Consider the following 18,433-nt stretch of genomic DNA (forward strand, 5'->3'; position numbering starts at 1 on the left):
GACGATTTATCATTCCCTGAAAAAACCTAATAAATTGGCGGCCTACGTTCTTTATCAAATGCAAAAAATCAACGAGCCATCTTAATTTCTCAGAACATTTTCCTAGAAAAACTTGAAGATGACTTTAGATATAATGGCTATAGGTTTTCTTAGCTGTGTCTTAAAAAAGAAGTTAACTACAATGCGAAAGAAAAGTAGCCTCTCGCCTTTGGCCGCAATGAGATATGAGTACGTTTCTTTCGTTCAGAGAGCTGGCACTTTTTTTGGATAAAATAGAATGAATTTCTACTATCGGGATTGATGCAAATGAGAGGAGAATACATTGTGTTATGATTAAAGAAAAAATTATGTGGGGCTGTCCGGCATGGGATAGTTATCCTCTGGTAACTTTTCTGGGTCAAAACAATGAGGGTTGAGATAAGGGAATAGGAAGGAAGAAGCAGTGATCTTAATAGTCATAATCATAAAACTATAATATAGGGACACATTTGTTTTTTTCTTTTTTTCTTTTTGGGTAGGTAATGAAATCGATAGTACAGATCAATTACAAACTGGTAACAATGCAATTCCTTCGTTCAAGTTGTGTTACCATACATTGCACATGACACAGAGTACAATGCCAAGTCGTCTCATCTTAATAGTACAAATGGGCACAACTATATGTAATCTCATTGCTGCTCTGATGGGGAAATATGTTTGCATCCGACGGCCAAGGACTGATCATTGTAGTAATCCCAACCCTGGGCTAATGTACATAAGGCCCACAAGCCAAACAAAGACTCAAAGACTAAAATTGGTGCCCCCACATAGTAGAGCAGTAGCCTATAACAATTAGAGCACATCCAAAAACTTCCACTCCTCAGAACTTCTATCTCTGCAAAACAAATGATCAGAAAACATGAGCTATGAGTACAAATGAATTGATGCATACCGTGACAAATCTTCTAAATTAGCTATCCTTACATTTACAGTATGTACAAAGAACAATCAAGATGACGATGAGATCCCCCGGTTTACACCAGTTGAGAACCCCTTTTGATTCTCAACAAGATGGGAGAGGGTCACTACATATCATGGTTCGCCGGTGGTTCATCTTTCAATCCCTTTGTAAGCAAATCGTAGTTGATTGAGGCAAGCTGAGAGAGATTCTGATCACAGAACATAGCAAAATAAGAACACAGGTCAATGACGAGCAAACAAAAAATGATGATGATGGCCTGAAATGCTACGGCCCTGTTTGTATTGGATTTTGACAATCGATTGTGAGTCCAAAACTGATTATTGGACTTGATTAAACGTAATTTTGAGTCCAATAATCAGTTTTGGACTCATAATCGACGACAAACAGGACCTAAAACACGATCAATAACAACAATCAATTTTAAGAACTTGAGATATCAACAATGCCATTCTTTTCCCTCCTCCGCCATTGCTATAGAAAAAACAGAATTTTAGCCTTTGCATCTGCAACGAGTGCATCTCTTTCCAAATATATTTTCTTCGAAAAAATAAGTAGAAGTTTCGAAACACATTTTTTGAGCGAAATGGATACTAGTGGATTTTACTTTATAGACCATTTCAAGATAAGTAGGACAATCAACTAGATTACTCATAATCCTTCAAACTGCATGGCAGCAAATGAGGAAAAATATGTTTTGTGAATAAGTTAGGTCATTTTAACAGAAAATTGTGAATAAGGTACAATCAAAAGCATGGATACCTTAAATGAAAAATTACTGAATGTGTATGCAGATGAGCCAGATTCGAACTCGTTAAGTCCTGCGTACTCGTCGCCCTGTTTATGATTTATAAATATCAGCAAAAACAAGTTTATCGTGTATATACCTTTTTTCTATAGGAATGATAGAATGAAGGGCGCCCTTGCAAAAATCAGCTTCAAGGGCTCCCCTATTGGTTGATTTCTGCAAAGTCAATACGGTTTCCACTTTTTTAGGCACCATCCACTTTTCTCGGCGCAACCATAATTGCACTTTGCAGAAATTAACCAATAGGGTGCCCTTGAAGCTGATTTTTGCAAGGGCGGCCTTCATTCTATCATTCCTCTTTTTTCTAATAACATTTATCATGCAGATATAAACAAAAGATGCAAGCATGATAAGTTTACTGTCCAAACAAAAATAATAATATTATTATTATTAAATAATAATAAATAAATAAAGTTTACTGTCCAATACCAACTCCTCTTGACGATTGCTTTTGTAACTGCTGCTGCGACTCATACTGTTGCTCTCACTGGAATCCTCGAATTCACTGACTGCATAAACTTGGTTGTCTGATGGATTCCAGGAGTAACGACTTGTGAAGTAGCTAGTATCAAGCGCGCTATCGGAGGCGGGAACAAATGCAGCCTGTGAAAAGCAATGGCAATTTTCATGACTCATAAATATAGCTTTAGTGGGGCATGCATGTGCATACAGAATTTTTTAGGGCAAATAATTCATGGATAGGGTCTCACCTTCTGCCTAGCAAGCGTGTCCCAGTTGATATCTTTGAAAAACACATGCTGCTTCACCTGGAAACATGAGTTTTGTATGATTTAAGAAAAACAGATCAGTTAAAACAAAAATACCTCAATTTAAGAGAAAAACAAAGCTTACCTCTCATAATTCAAAAAAACAAAAATAAAACAACCAAAATTTACCTCTGATGCTCCTCTGGCTCCAAGTCTCTGACTAGGATCTTCTGTCAATAATCTGGAATATGGAGTTGACGAAAGATTCAAAACCACTCAAATATACAATTTTGAGCCACAGTAAACCAGGCATTACCCATAAAAAAAAGTAAACCAGGCATTTATCTTGATTCTCACAGTCCACAAAAACATGAACCTATTACAAAATAACAAAAGAAAAAAAAGAAGAGTGGAGTGCTACAAGGCCTGGAAACAAAGCTATCACATAATCAATGAGTAACATGATCCAAGGACCAGTGTGGTGATACAAATTTGAGTTTCCTTTTACGTGGATCTCACCATGATCTCACACTTCTCTGAAGAAATGACAACATCATATATGACCACACTTGGTCAGATCTGGTTGTGAATACCGAAACTACCTCATAGGTTGATTCTATCAGACTATTATTTTAGGCATCTCCAATTTAATGTATATCTATTATAAATCAATCAAGAGACTAACCCTTCCATAAAAGAGAGAGAGAGAGAGAGAGAGAGAGAGAGAGAGAGAGAGAGAGAGAGAGAGAGAATAAGTAATTACGTACTTTTTTTAAAAAAAGGAAATAAGTAATTTAGTATTGAGATTTGAGCATTCCAGTTTGCAGGATCCTGCATGCTGGACAGGTGAAGAAATCGATCCAACAAAAATGCCTTTTAAACAAGTGAAGTCGCATGACTTTTATATTAAAGTCTGAAGGTGCTTCTCATAACTTTTAAACAAGTGAAGTCGCAAATTGAAAATCACCTGTTTGTCTAATTTATCACAAAAAACTAATGCGACCAGCGGCCAAAGCATTGATGGAATGCTATGAAAAGATGGGAAATGCGGGAATGAAATTTTATTTTTTATTTTTTAAATGTGAGAAACGCTTCCAAAACGACGGGGAAGTGCGTGGGAGACGCATAGGTAACACCAGGGAAACAACTGGGAAACGCCAGGGAAATGCATTTCGTTTTCTTTCAAAACACCGGTAAAACACGTTTTCTTCTTTGACGGGTATTTCTTTCATTGTAAGGCTTACTAAAATAAGGTTACGGATTTTAATAAAACAATATGCAATTAATTTTGTGTCCATACAATCCAGTTGGAACAACCCCATTGAAATCAGCCTTTCTTTGTCACCTTTCGTATGCGTTTCCCTAAGTTTCATGTACATTTTCTTTTCATTTCCCAGACATTTCGAATATGTTTCAAAGGCATTTCTCAATGCGTTTCAGATGTGCTTTTCTATTACTTCTCCGTTTCTCATTTCCCCTATAAGTTTTTCTTTCATGCGTTCATTTCCCAACCTGGCAACTGTGAGGCAAGCAGTAAGAATAAGGAATTACTGCACAATAACCTATTCGTCTAATATGACATATGGACACCTGTAAAATTATAACCTAGTCGATTACTATGATGATGCCTACGTTACATTAATTTGGGGAAAAAACCTTAAAAGGCTTCTCCGGTTTCCATGGAGCATCTTTATATTTGTTTCCTTTTTCAGAAGAAGTCTTCGTCAATATTGAGGTTTGAAGTTACTTCCATCTTTAATGAATGCCCTTCTTTGGAACAGTGGAAGAACAGCATGTTGACACAGATTCACGAACAAAAATCCATCGTTAGACACCAAACGATACTTCCTCATTCAAACCTGATATAGCCTTAGAAATTTAATCAAATAACATTGTACTATTTTTGTTGGCCTTAGTGCAAATAGAACAATCTTCAAGCAAAGATTCTTAAAAAAAAAAAAATTCAAGCAAAATATATAATAAGTGAAAAGGATAGTGCTAGTCTTACTTGTCAATTAGATCCATTGCTTTAGGGCTCATTTCTTCAAGAACTCGAGGCCAAGGTATTTTACGATTGAGGATATTGTCAAAAATTATCTGTAAGCAAACAAATGAGATTAAAATAGTAAGAAATTAACTAATAATCGAGCCATCAATTAAATCAGCTTTTGAGGTTGCTGAGAATTATAAACTAACGTACATTTGCTACAAGGGAAATCATACAGGCACAACCATGTTTTGATTTTATTTTTTTTTAATATATTTTCACTAATCCATCTTGTCTTTTAGTATTTAAAGAGCTGTCAATGGTTATTACGTTCTGAAAAAAGCTCTGACAAGCCAATAAAAAAAGAAAAGACAAGCTGGGTTCGTGCAATTATTAAAACATGGTTGTGCAGATATAATTTCCCTTACTACAAATGCATCCATGATTAGTAAGCATTTAATACAGCCATAGCAAAAAGGTAATTGATGAGTAGTTGCTTTCTCAAGCTTTCTTGTGTTATGGAGAAAAGGCATAGGGTCTTTCTTGCCTAATTCAAGGCAAGCCTGTTTATATCAACTTTAGAAAAATTGTCATTATTTGCTAAATAGCAAGCAATATTTCCATAATAGTTGGATAAGTACATTTAATCAATTTTGTCACTGTAAGTATGATGCTCAACTTGCTGATATCTTGACGATATTGCTGTCGCGATATCATCATCATTCATTCTCCTCAAAGCTTTTTGATCCGTTGTTTCCTTTCTCAACTTGCGGGGAGAGTACGAAATGTCTACATACCTTGTATATCATTCATTTATTCTTCTGCTATAAATTCAAGGGTAGTTTTTTCTTCTTTGTTCTGATTTATTTTTTGTTTCGTTTTGTTTTTTTTTAATATTGAACTTAAATCATAGACTTGTCTATAATTTCCCCTCATTTTTTAAACTTGTGATCTCGATTGACCCAGTAAATGTTGCATGACTTCTTACAAATCCTTCCAAGGTCAAATATTGAGTCACAGATTCAATCTAATATTATCATACAAAAAGATAGTAGAAAGGCCACATACTTTAGATTTGTGAAGCACTTATTCAGGACCATGAAACAAACCTGTGGATGCTCTGCATTAAAGGGAGGAATCCCAACAATCAATTCAAAAAGAATAACACCAACAGACCACCAATCAGCAGTTGTGCCTGCCAAAATGGAATGCAAAAGTGACTACCAGAACATAACACAAGGAAAAGATTTCAGGCCAGTAAATAATGAATAGACCAGAGCTAGTTCTGAGCCCTGCAAGGGAAGAAATGTATACCATGTCCTGTTCCTAAGAGTATCTCTGGAGCCAAATAATCAGGTGTGCCGACAGCAGAACGTTTCTGCCGCCGCTCCCGTGGATGTATGCACTCGGAAACGGAAAACTGAGGTTCATCTTCTCCAAGTAGTGATGCCCCACTAACTGCCGGGCCAGATAAATCGTCAGTACTGTTGATGAGACCAACCTTTGAAAGCCCAAAATCCGTCAACTGTTCAGAAAGAAAACCAGAAAATTTAAGGTCTAATGAGGGGTTCTAATATGGTATTAATATTGAAGAAATGAAATTCCAAAACATTAAGGGTACTAAATCAATGGAAGCAACAATTCTAAACAGAAAGCATGTATAATTCAATAATCATAACAAACTAGAACCCAATGAGGGAAAAATTAAAGGGCCAATTACACTTTGAAGTCTAAGCATGTCAAAACAAGGAAATAGAATAATCAGACATGAAGTGGTCCTCAAGGAGGCACGTAATCAAATGTCAACATCCGGGCGAGTAAGAGCATCCGCTTCCAAGTTAGCCAATAGCCACGTGTGTCGGACTTGGTAATGTTACACTCTAATCGATCATGGATCTCTTCTAAAGCATCTGCAAGCCTCCATGGGAAAGAGTTCTTGTCTCTCACCCATCTGACTACGTTGAGGGAGTCACCCTCATTGATAATCTGGTCTATCTAAGATTGGTCTACCTATCTGATCCTATGAAGAAGAGCATGTACCTCTGCCTCATTCGAATCTCTCTCCTATGGGTCCCGAATAAGCCGCCCGAATAAGCCCAATTAACTTCATTAGCATCATTCCTCAGAAGCCCTTGAAAACCTGCCAGGCTAGGGATGCTAATACTTGACCCATCGAAGTTCAGCTTTAGCCTCGTAGGAAGAGTGTTCCAACTAGGTTGAGGGCCCTCGATATTCACACCACTCAATCTGAGAAGATCTTATGGGACACCAACTAGGTCGAGGGCCCTGTGGGACACCAAAATACCTCAGAATTCTTAAAGGCTAGATGCCCACAGAACAACCGTAGAGAAGAGTTGTCTCTTAATGGGTGAGTTTTCTTTCCACCATCTCAATCGCTGAGTCCTAAAGTTTTTATGAAGGTTTGCTTATACATAAGGCCTAATTATTAGTTCCAAATGTGTACCAATTTGTGTACCAAAGCAATCGCGTGAGCCTCCACCTCAAGGTCCCCAAGGACGAAACTCATAGCTATGAATTTAGTAAAGTTCACTCTTGGCCAGAAATTGCTTCAAAGTATCTAATTACTCCTTTCAAGTTCTTAATCTTACTAAGATCCGGTCCCAAAGTATCTAATTACTTCCTTCAAGTTCCCAGCTTGCTTGAATCTGCTCATAAACTCATGGTCGTTTGCCCCTTGGGAAAAAGCGAGGGAAAGTTCTTTGGAATGTGTGCCTGTAAAGAAAGAAATGCTAGAATCTTTTTGGGAGTAACTAAACGGCTGCAATTCATCTACATAAAGGTAATTGCATTGGAAGGAGGTATGCTTTGGTGGTATTCGGAGTGAACCAGTGATGGATCAAGCTTGGGAAACCTGAGCCGTGCAGGGGTGGGAGGGCTTCTAAGAAATTCGGATGGCGTTACTCCTTGAGCTTTTTCCGGCCCCTTAGGGATCGTTGACTCCAATGAGACAGAGGTTCGAGCGGTTCTCCAAGGCATTAAGTTGATTGAGCAGCGGGGTCTCATCGAGAGTGATAGTGGAGGGAGACTCTCTAAATGTAATAAGATGGATAAATGGTAGTTGTTCCCCTCCCTGGAGATTCGCCAGTTGGATCAACGAGATTATGGACCGAAGGGGGTGGGGGGTCAGATTTTTCTTTTCAGCATGTGAAAAGATTTACTAACTCGGATGCGGATAGACTTGCCAGGGAAGGACTAGCGAGAGATGAGCTATTCCTTTTTTATTTCTTCCCCCGTGACGGGCCGTATTTTTCTTTCTTCTTTCTCTCTTTTGTTGACCTCCTTGGTCAGCTTTGTACAATATCTTTTTTCTATTAATGACACACAGCTATTAAAAAAAGAAGATCCTGTGTACTGAACAGTAAGGTATCGCCCGCATATTGAAGATGTGAGATTTCTACCACTAGATGACCAACGAAGAATCCTTCAATAAGGCATCTAGCTCTAGCCTTATCCATCATTTGGCTGAATGCTTCAGCCATATTGATAAAGATCAAAGCGGTTAAATGGTCTCATTGCTGAAATCCCCTGGAGGTCTTGAAGAACCCCTCAGGGAAATCATTTATTAAAATCGAGACCCAAACTAAAGAAATGCACTTTGAATTCCAGTCTCTCCACTTGGTACCAAATCGCATTCTATTCATAAGGTACTCTAGGCAGCTCAGTTCCACCCTGTCGTATGCTTTCAACATGTCTACCTTATAGAAGAACCCAATTTGCCAGCTGCAATGATGCTTGGAAACAATCTTACCCATCACAGCCTAAAGTCGATTAGCTAGGACTTCGGCGAGAATTTTATACACACTTCCAACAAGGTTAACTAGTGAGAAGTAGTCTAGTAGAATAAGTTTTCCACACCATCTCCCTTAGAAATAAGGGTGATGAATGTGGCTTCCGAACACCTGATTAAATTACTCCCTTCGTAACTCCTTCAACAAATCCATGATGTGATCTGGCTTTGATCACCTTATTATTTAGGGGACTTTCTATTTCATTAGTTTCCATTTTGGGCATTGAGGGTAGTTTCTATTTTGAGATCACTTCCTATTTTGTCCTTATTTATATTTTGAGAGCCTAGAGGTGGGGGTTGTTCACATCACTTAGGGCCCACACCACCTACCATTACCCTTGTCCCACTTATACCTTGCTTATGATCCCCAAAATTCTCATATTATCCTTAAGCGATTGTCTAAACCCAGAAAGCAGTATGCACCCAATGTTTCATTAAAAAATTGGGAGCAAGAAACAAATTTGCACCAGTATAATAAGTTAATAAAGGGAAGAAAGTTATACGAATCTCCACCAGTATAATATGTTAATAAAGGGAAGAAAGTTTACCTTGATATGACCATCATGTGCAATCAACAAATTGTCTGGCTTCAAATCACGATGTACCACACGCAGGGAATGTAAGTATTCCAAAGCAAGGACCTGGACACCATTTACTTTCATAAGTAAAGGGATAAACAAAAAAAATAAAAAATTCCTCAAAGAATAACTCGAGCTTACAACTTCTGCTATATAGATACGAGCGACATCTTCATCCAAGCAACCTAAATTTCTTAGCAGTGAATATAGATCTCCCCCATTTAAGTACTCCATCACAAGATAAAGGTTCTCTTGACATGTGAAAGAATAGAAAAAGCGAACCTAATACAATTCATATTCCAGTTAGAAAGGAAATAATTTAATCGGCTAAATTAGAAAAAGTGTTTTGCTATAATGATCTACTTACCACAAACGGATTGCGAACTGAAATTAAGATATCACGTTCAGCCAAAATACTCTCCACAGCATTTTTACGGATCATGTCTGCCTTTTTAAGTACCTGTACAAATGTTTGTAGACGAACTTATTCAAATTTATATCCATAAATAGCTTCCATTTTTTAAAATCATAGGTCAATGACAAAATAAACAAATAAATGAAGTGAAAGAAAAAGTGGTATGAAAACATAACAATTGCAGAAATAAAAAAGGCACTTAAAATAATCAAGGCCTGAAAAAACTCATAGATGCATCATTGTTGTCACGTATGTTAGCAGTTGGAAAACTCAGTATACATAAACTTACCAGACTAAGTTTCACTGACCATATGCCATACAATATTCCATATAATTCAAAGCCCACAGTAATAAATTTCAAAAGAACACTCCACAGAATCAATTAGCAGAAATCTATCAGCAACAAAAACATAACAGTGCCTGCTGCACCCGTAAAGATACCTTTCTGACAAAGAAAAATTGTAACCAGAAAGTTGAGTTGTCGTAGCAATCTTAATAAGAAACAAAAACATAACAGTGCTGCTGCAGCCGTAAAGATACCTTTATGGCAAAGAGATCACCCGTTGTTCTTTTCTTCGCCAAGAAAACCCGACCAAATGCCCCGCGACTAATTGGTTTTATAATCTCAAAGTCATCAATAGAAGTCCGGTCCTTAGTAGAAGTGGAGTGAATGGGACTTGTTCGCAAGCTACGAATGACATCATCCTCCAATGGACCATCTTCGTTGATTACAGTGCTTGTAATATCAACTTTTTCATCATCAAAAAGATCACAAAGCTGCACATATTTCTCCCTATAAAATAGCAAACCATTATAAGTTGAAGATAAAAGAGGAACTTAGCAAAAAAATAAAGTAGTGAATGATCGGCGTAATAAGAAGATCTTATAACAGATGTTGAAGAAAGCAACAGCAGAAGAACTTATGATTTTTGTAGCCTATGTCACAAATATCTCCGATATTTTCAAAATATCGCGTTTTTATCGCGACATTTTGATAAAACGACAAAATCCCGAAATATCCCAAGATTTAAAAAAATAGCGATATTTTCATTTTTATCATAAAATATCGCGATAATATCACGATATTATTCCGATATTTTTATTTTACATTTTTGCTTAAAATTTATATACTCATTTATTTTTTAAATAATTTTATTTCTATCATTTTTCCCAATATAAACCCGAAAATAATAATAATAATATGTCCCGAGATTCTTCCTTACCGAGAAATTCCCGAGAAGGATACTTGTGACATAGTTTGTAGCTAAGGGACTCACCTGAGCAGTTTCTCTATTCGTGCACCAAATGTCACTACTGTGAGCGCATCTGATTTCCTTCGGGCAACAACAACTTGTAGTTCATCTAGACAGGTCATCAAAAATGACAGGGACCGGTCATCACTCATGGATGCGGTTGCTATGCATTGAGCAATATCAGCAAGATCATTTATCTGCATCAGTTGAAAAGGATAAGCAAAGATGCCTAGAAAAATTTTAGGATAAAAAATTTTCAAACTCTCAATTTGATTGTTCACCCTTCTAGGTAACTCAAAAAGGTAAATCAAACATCCAATCTCAATTTGGAGCACATTCAAATACATTCAACTGGTTTACTTACCAAATTAACGGATCCAAGTAAACATGCTGAAAATTAAGAACTAAAGTAGAGATGCACATTTCAAGATCAAGTTATAATGAACTCTTGCAATATTACTAATTAGGATACAAGTCTAGACAAATGGAACAGAGCTACAACTACAAGCTAACTAACAACCATAACAAGCAAATTTGTCTAAAGAACATTAAAAGATTCTGTAACTAAAGTAGAGATGTACATTTCAAGATCATGTTATAATGAACTCTTGAATTATATTACCAATTAGGATACAAGTCCAGACAAATGGAACAGAACTACAACTACAAGCTAACTAACTACCATAACAAACAAATTTGTCTAAAGAACATTAAAAGATTCTGTACCAAAACAGGCACAAAGATTGATTTGAGGAAACATTACAGGGAAGGACACTTAACCTGTTTAAGAACAAGAAAAAAGAACGCAACACGCAAAAGATATGCACTTTTATGACAAAGTTTTTATGAGGTAAAAATAAAGATGGAAAGAACTGAGACTTCCCCAGACCCCGCAATGGCGGGAGCCTCGTGCACTGGGCCGCCCTCTTTCGATGCCCTCTAGCAATTATTTGCGTATATGCTTGTATGCATATAATGGTATATAATCTTATAGCAAATAATGGCTATAATAGTATTTGCAAATAGGGACCACTTTCAGTGGCCTCCAAAGGGGCCCTAAATTATAAGTTCACTGCCCAAATATCATTGCTACGATATGATCTTAATGATCAACCATGGGTGAAACATAGTACATGTGGGATCAAGACCATTGATTTGGTGGATCCCCATGAGCCTGGTCCCATGCCACATCTACTCACCATACATAAGATCAATACACACACACACACATACACACAAAAAAAACAACAGTTTAGCTTGCCTTGGAGGCCTCCTCAAAAGCCTTATTGATTAGGGTTCTAAGATCATCAAGTTATCGTGGGACCAACTACAATCGCTAGACTTGTGGTTGCCCACCATTTAACGGATTCACTTATTTACACGTGACATGCATGGAGCCCAGAGCCACCTATCCATATTTGTCACCACAAACTACTTGTACAGCAAACATTCATATTGCATAATTGGATATGTAGAGTGATGCAGGAGCATCACCTAGATTTTCTACATCGGCGTTTATTTATCTTTAGAGTAGGATTTTCTTTGTTTCCTTAGTGAAAGTTAGTCATTTTAGTGTGTTTCCATGTATTTTTTGTCCTTTTATACTAGTAGGGGCAGTTTGTGTATTATATTTTCATTAGGGGTATTTTAGACCTTTTATGTTGTATTGGGGCTACCTATATAAAGCCTCTTTCCCTCTCATTTGTAGTTACTTTTTGAGATTTGAATTTGAAATTGTACAGATTCCTCGGGAGAAATTAGAGAGATTTTTCTATTGTATTTTATCCTTGAATTTTCTTCTTGGAAATGGAATGAGGATTAGGATTCTTCTAATATTCTTTCATTTTCTTCATTTTCTTCATTTTTCCATCTTGTTTAATGCAAGATTAAGATCAGATTTGAGTGTTCTTGCGTCCCCTTGCATGATCCTTGATCAAAATTGGTGAAGAAAACACAAAAATTTCAAAATATGTTTGAAATTTTCATATGTGCGCAATCAGAGATCCAATATGCAAGATCGTCGGCAAAACGCTTACGCTGCCACTTGCATCATAGAGTCCACATCACCAAACCGCATGGCAGATAGCTTTTTTAACAACAGTCCAAAAAGTTGTTAAATCACTCTAACATCAATCAACTTCACTCGAACCCCGCAGAAGACAACAGGGGATTTCCATAAAATTGAGGTGCTCGACCTCTACAAATAAGTATAAGGTCAACCATCAATTCATATGCATTTTCAAAAAATAGGTGAGCTTATGGTCAGAACAAATCCAGGATTTTAAGCACTACGTTTAGTCTAATTTGAAAGGCCATATACAAGAAATAAAATACAGCCAGTAGCAATGGGGCAGAGATTAAGGAAATACCTGTGGAAGATCTTCATATTCAGAGAAGGCACCCCTTCCTGCCAAAAGCAAGTCTATCTGGCTGGTCCTTGGTGTCAACAATGGAGATCGAGGAGTCATGCTGCCCGCTGAGGATGATGCCATCCCTTGATCAGATTTCGGACCAAAACGAGTACGACATGACATGGATGGAAGACTCTTTAGGTCATCCACAGTCACAGAATTATCAGCTTCCTGGAAGCAATCCAACATGTCCTCTGATCCCCTTCGAGACCAATCACTGAGCTTCGGAGACAGGACATCAGACTCTTCAGTGACACTAGAATTCGAAACTTTCGCCACATCAGGGCTTCCTAATGCATTCTGTAAGTCTTTTTGTGAACAGGACTCTACCATCTTCTCAAGAGTTGCGGCAATCCTAATAAGACGCTCATTAACGCTTAAGCCCTTTTGATCGCATCGATCTGCAATTGCACAGATTCTCGAATGGTCTTCCACGTGAGAAGTCGGAACTTCCTCCTCACAAATGCGACAAATTATTGAACTCTCATCAGAAAGAATTGGTTGATCTCCCCAATAACCCCAAGACACTTTATGCTGATGCTTGGAAGGAACAGAAGAGTGCCCAGAAAAATCTTTTGCAGCTGGGAACTCAGGATGCTTAGCATCAGAACTGTCTCTTCTGTTGTTTAATATCTGTAAGGATTCAATTTTACCATCAAATAGTTCATCTTTAACTGGGATAGAGTCATTCAGATTCTTTTCAGAACGACAGGGAAGTTTCTTCCAAGACGCTATCCGATCCCTACTCGAAGGCGATTTGAAATTTTCAGCAGTTTCTACATCAAGAGGTGACTCTAATTTTGCAGGTTTTATGACATGGTCCCTCTTCCAACTCAAGCCATGTTGTTCTTGACTATAAGACTTCCTTGCGGACGCTGCCTTTGAGCCCTTTCCTGTGCCAAAGCTTTTTCCATCCCTTCCAATTCCCGACAGAACTTTTTTCTCGGCAGAATGCAAAATTCTAGATTGCCGAAGACCAAGGACGTGTTCATCCTCAGCCAACCCACTTTCTTTGTGGAATTGTAGCAATCGGGTGCATCTAGTGAGAATGAAAAGGATGCGAGTATGAAGTTGCTTTAGTATGCCCATAGGAAGCTCCTGACGGCGATCATCCAATTCTTGAACAAAGCCTTCACACTGGATCCAGAACTCTCCAGGTGACATAACAGCACAACGCCGTGCTAGAACCAATAAATCTTCTATGGTTTCCTGCCATTCAGGATGGCTTTCTAATTTCTTTTCCAGAATACCAACCAAATCACCCGCAAACACAGCCAGATCAGAGTCCACTTCTTCCTTTGCTTTGTCAAATTTTGCCCGAATGACTACCAAGACCTCCTGTGTAGAAAAAAAAAGACACTATTGGGAAGAAGAACAGAATTGTAGCAACATAATAGCATCTGCAATTCTTAAAACTCACTACATATAAAAATGCAAGCAATTGAAGAAGTAGTAACATTGATGGAACTGAAAGGATAGAACTGAATCTCAGAGAAAGATAAAAATACATATCATACCCATAAGCAACTAGTGTATATAAATTACCTCCAAGTTATTTAATCCTCGGGGTTTCCAAAATGGGAAAGGCCTTACTCCTTTGGAGTTCAGCTCATGGGAAAAGCTTTTAATATCAGCAGGAAACCTCTTCCTCGGAGCACTTGTAACCCTCATTATGGCTTGAAAACGGGGAGATTCAGATTCCTTTGGTGTTTCACAAACATCATATGGAGGCTTCAAAAACAAATATTCAAATAGTCACACCCACCAAGTTCAATAAAAATAATAGAAGAAACAAAGCAGCTAAAATACATAAGCAAGCAGAACAAATGCAAAATCCAAGAATACCGGTGCTTCTGGAGTACAAGCATCTGAATTTCTTAAGCCTTCAGAATGGCCCCATGAATTATTTTGCCCTGGAAAGGAAAAATAGATGAACCATATGAGCACAGCTTATAATAGAGTAACAAAACAGTACCTAATTAATTCAAATATTGGGAACAATTATGTATCAGTATCAGAGAATCTGCTATCAACATAGTGTTTACTTATTATAAAGTGGTGCAGGTGTAGGTGGAAGAAAACACAAACACAATGAAAAAAAATATAGGGGCAGGTGCAAGAAATTACAAACACAATGGAAAAACAACCAAAAGTCTTAATTGCAAGATATGTTGAAAAAACCCCTAAAAGTCTACTTTGTCCTAAAGAAGGAAGGAGAGAAAACGGGTCTCCGTGTGGGTTGTTTAAGCTTTACTTTGATGGGTCAGTCTTTGGTAACCCGGGGCCTGCAGGAGTAGGTGACGTACGTAGAGATTCAGAGGGCTCTGTCATTTGGGCTTTTTCTGGTCCTATAGGTGTAGCGGATGCTAGCAAGGTGGAGGTTAAAGCGGTTTTAGCAGGGCATAAAAACGCTTGGACTCTGCAATTTTGGATAAAGTCATAGTCGAGGGAGATTTAAAAAATGTCATCTAGTGGCTCCGCGGATCGGTTGTCCCTCTGTGGAGATTTGCCCATTTTTTTGACGAGATTTCAGACAGGGTGCGTGGGTCGTCTATTACTTTCAAACATATTAGAAGATCCGCTAATAGCGTAGCAGACAGATTAGCAAGGGAGGGGGTGGAGAGGCCTGGGCTGGAGATGATCGACTTTCTTCCCCCTTGACCTGTTTTCTCTCGTACATTGTATTTTCTTTTTTTCTTTTTTCTCTCTTTTTGTTTGCTCTTGTTGTATTTATCAGGGGATCATCTCAGTCTCCCCTTTCTTATTGAATGAAATTGCAACCATTCAAAAAAAGAGAAGAAAAGAAAAGAAAAAGAAATTGGGTCTCCATTTTCTTGATTCAATTACCTCTCAAAAACTACTCAAAAGACCCCTCTCCCTTTCTGTTAAAAGGGGTGCAAAAAATCTATAGAAAAAACCCACAAAAAATTGGGCCAACCAGTCACCACTAATAGTTTCATCACATACATCAAATTAAAAAGAGGAAAATAAAGAAAAAAAAATGCATTTGGAGCCTACAAAGACAAATCCCATAAAAACCTAACAAATCCCTACGAAGCCATGAACATAAACTAGACTAAAACAAGTGGATGGTTCCAAAGATCACTAGCACAGATAATCCTCCTGCATTCATAGTAACAGAGTTTTGTGTGTCCCTTTCTGGCATGTGCATCAATAGGTTATGCTATAAAACTTGTCTGCAACCTGCTCTGTCTCAGTCTCCCCTGGTTAAGAAGGATTTGCCCTCGAATCTAAGGGATCATTGTTGGAATCATCGATATAACCTGACGAGATACCAGATGCTTCATGTTAAAGAACCTGGACGTCTTCAAGTAGCTTGGCAAATTTAGGCGACATGCGTCATCCTTGATCTTCTCAATCACCTCACAAGGACCAATCTTCCTACTACACAACTTATTATAATCACCAACTGAGAAACGATTTGGAGTCAAAACAACCCACACAGTCTCCTACGATACCAATTGTCTCATCTGCTTGTCGACTTGAGCTTTATACTTGGGTTTTACCATCTTTAACCTCACTTTTACTTGTTCAATGACAGTCTTCAAGTTCTCAATCGTATCTTTTGCCCTCCCATTCACTCGACCAATCGTCAATAATGGAAATAAGTACAGAGCAATGCGAGGATTATATTTGCATACAAGTTGAAATGGCAAAAACCATGTGCTCTTATTTTGTGAACAGCTAAAAGCAAACCCTGCCTAGGCCATTAAAATGCCACTCAATCTCAGATTCGCGACCCTACTTAAATTATTTATTGCCATACTTTCCCTGAACCTCACCATTACATAACAAAATCCACCCTTTTACCCCTCTCCTCCCCTCTCCTCCCCCACTCTACCTAAAACGTAACTACTAAAAAACAATAATAGGAAGAACTCCACACAATCATAATCTACACAAATCTAACACCAAATATTCAAAACATGAAAATTTTTCTCAAAAACAGAGCCATTAGCAAGTTGCAACAGGCCTCGAGAATTAAGATTCAATCTACTTAAGTTAATCATTCTTACCACAATTCCACAAATACTAATTCCAAACTTCATATATAGCCCCATGTCACGGGATAAATATTTACATAAGAAATCATAGTAGGCACATGCAGAAAATGCCATATAGCACATCAACATGACAATCACAAAGTCATTGGCCATTACTTTTGGTGTCCTGTATCTAAATTCTGAAATTTTTAACTCTAAAACAACAAAAACAAATTGCATATGAAAGATCAGCACCAACAGAACCATACCCATTTCAAAGGATGCCGCACTACTCTGGACGCACGCCCCCATTTGAACACTTGGGCTCTGGTCTCTTGATTGACAGCTCCCAGTAGACATACTATCACAATTACTACCAATGTCAACACAACTACCCAATGACATATTATCATGTGTGACCTTCTTACTAACCCCATGTGCCTCCTTCTTCCTGCTAGGGTTCTTCACCAATGCCGCCCCCAATCTCCCATCAGTAGCCGGTCTAGATAGATTGCTCGCACCGAGAGTCGAACCCTTATCCCCACGCAATCCAAAGAAGCTCTCTTGAGGCAACGGTCCCGATCTCGTCTTTATACGATTCAATCCGAGCGAAGACGCGACGATTGGCGAAAACGCCGATACAGAGGGCGGATTATCCTTGATCTCAGGTGATTTTTGCGATTTCGAAGAAGAATTTAGGGTGGAAACTAAATAAGATGGACTAGTTGAAGTCTTGAAAGGAGCTTGAACTTCTTTACCTTTGATCTCTTTCTTCTTTTGCTGTTGCTTTCCAACCTCTTTGATTACCGTTTGACGGCAGCTAGATCCAAATCCAACGCTGATCTGAGGATCTTCTTTACCTGATTTGACCTTCTTCTTTTCAGATCTATTGGGAGAATGTACGGTTGAGGTTTTAGGGCTGCTCGATCCTTCAGGGCTTGAAGAATCTTGTTTTCTCGAAGAGAAAAATCTCCCTTTGAATACCATTCTTCTCCTTCGTTTTGTTCTCCGATTCTGTTTTACAAACCCTAGCAGGATCGTAGGGTTTCTGAAGTAGAAGAAAAATCAGACATGGTGTAAGACTAGAAACAGTAAAAAAAAAAAAAAAAAACCCCTAATTTCGGATGCCTGAGAATCGATTTTTCTTTATTTTTCTTACATATTCTTCTCTCAGTCGTGCCTCAGCGGAAACGAAGCTTCGACATCCTCATCTTTCTTGCTTGAAAAGACCAAATTACCCTTCGCCCATTAGATTTGCACTGGATAAAGCTCGAGGATCGAAACCGTTCATTTGATGGGCCCCACGGAGATGATACATCTTTGTTTCAGATTCGTTGTCTTCATTCATTTGGACAGTTGTAAAAATGCTAGCAATACACTTTCAAGCAGGGAATATTTACTGATCGAAGGGCTGAGATTAGTCGGCGATGGATAATTTTGGCCATGGCCCCACCTGCTAGATCGTTTAAATGTCGAACGGTTGCATATGCCATAATAGAAACGT

At 38.1% G+C, this 18,433-nt stretch overlaps 1 protein-coding gene across 1 annotated transcript; it reads right to left on the reverse strand.

Moving 5' to 3' along the window:
- Positions 1-443: 443 nt before the first annotated feature.
- On the reverse strand, positions 444-18,104 carry LOC143881729 (putative serine/threonine protein kinase IREH1). The gene is made up of 18 exons (XM_077384981.1): positions 17,199-18,104; positions 14,771-14,838; positions 14,471-14,656; positions 12,884-14,263; positions 10,539-10,711; positions 9,802-10,054; positions 9,214-9,306; positions 8,988-9,128; positions 8,817-8,909; positions 5,775-5,985; positions 5,570-5,655; positions 4,482-4,570; positions 2,663-2,714; positions 2,477-2,533; positions 2,196-2,369; positions 1,721-1,795; positions 964-1,148; positions 444-874 (listed from the first exon to the last, which is right to left on the reverse strand). Exons 1-17 carry the CDS (start codon positions 17,914-17,916, stop codon positions 1,065-1,067), a joined length of 3,933 nt encoding a protein of 1,310 aa, XP_077241096.1. The 5' UTR covers positions 17,917-18,104; the 3' UTR covers positions 444-874; positions 964-1,064.
- Positions 18,105-18,433: the final 329 nt, after the last annotated feature.

The sequence above is a fragment of the Tasmannia lanceolata genome, unplaced genomic scaffold (assembly GCF_043159265.1).
Source record: "Tasmannia lanceolata isolate RefF3 unplaced genomic scaffold, GAP_Taslan_0.1 ptg000007l, whole genome shotgun sequence".
Classification (NCBI taxonomy): domain Eukaryota; kingdom Viridiplantae; phylum Streptophyta; class Magnoliopsida; order Canellales; family Winteraceae; genus Tasmannia; species Tasmannia lanceolata.

Coding starts and splice junctions, on each gene's coding strand:
- LOC143881729 (XM_077384981.1), bottom strand. CDS start 17,916: ATGGTATTCAAAGGGAGATTTTTCTCTTCGAGAAAACAAGATTCTTCA. Junction 5,986..8,816: donor CACATGATGGTCATATCAAG/GTAAACTTTCTT, acceptor CTTTCTGAACAG/TTGACGGATTTTGGGCTTTC. Junction 5,656..5,774: donor ACTCTTAGGAACAGGACATG/GTATACATTTCT, acceptor CCATTTTGGCAG/GCACAACTGCTGATTGGTGG.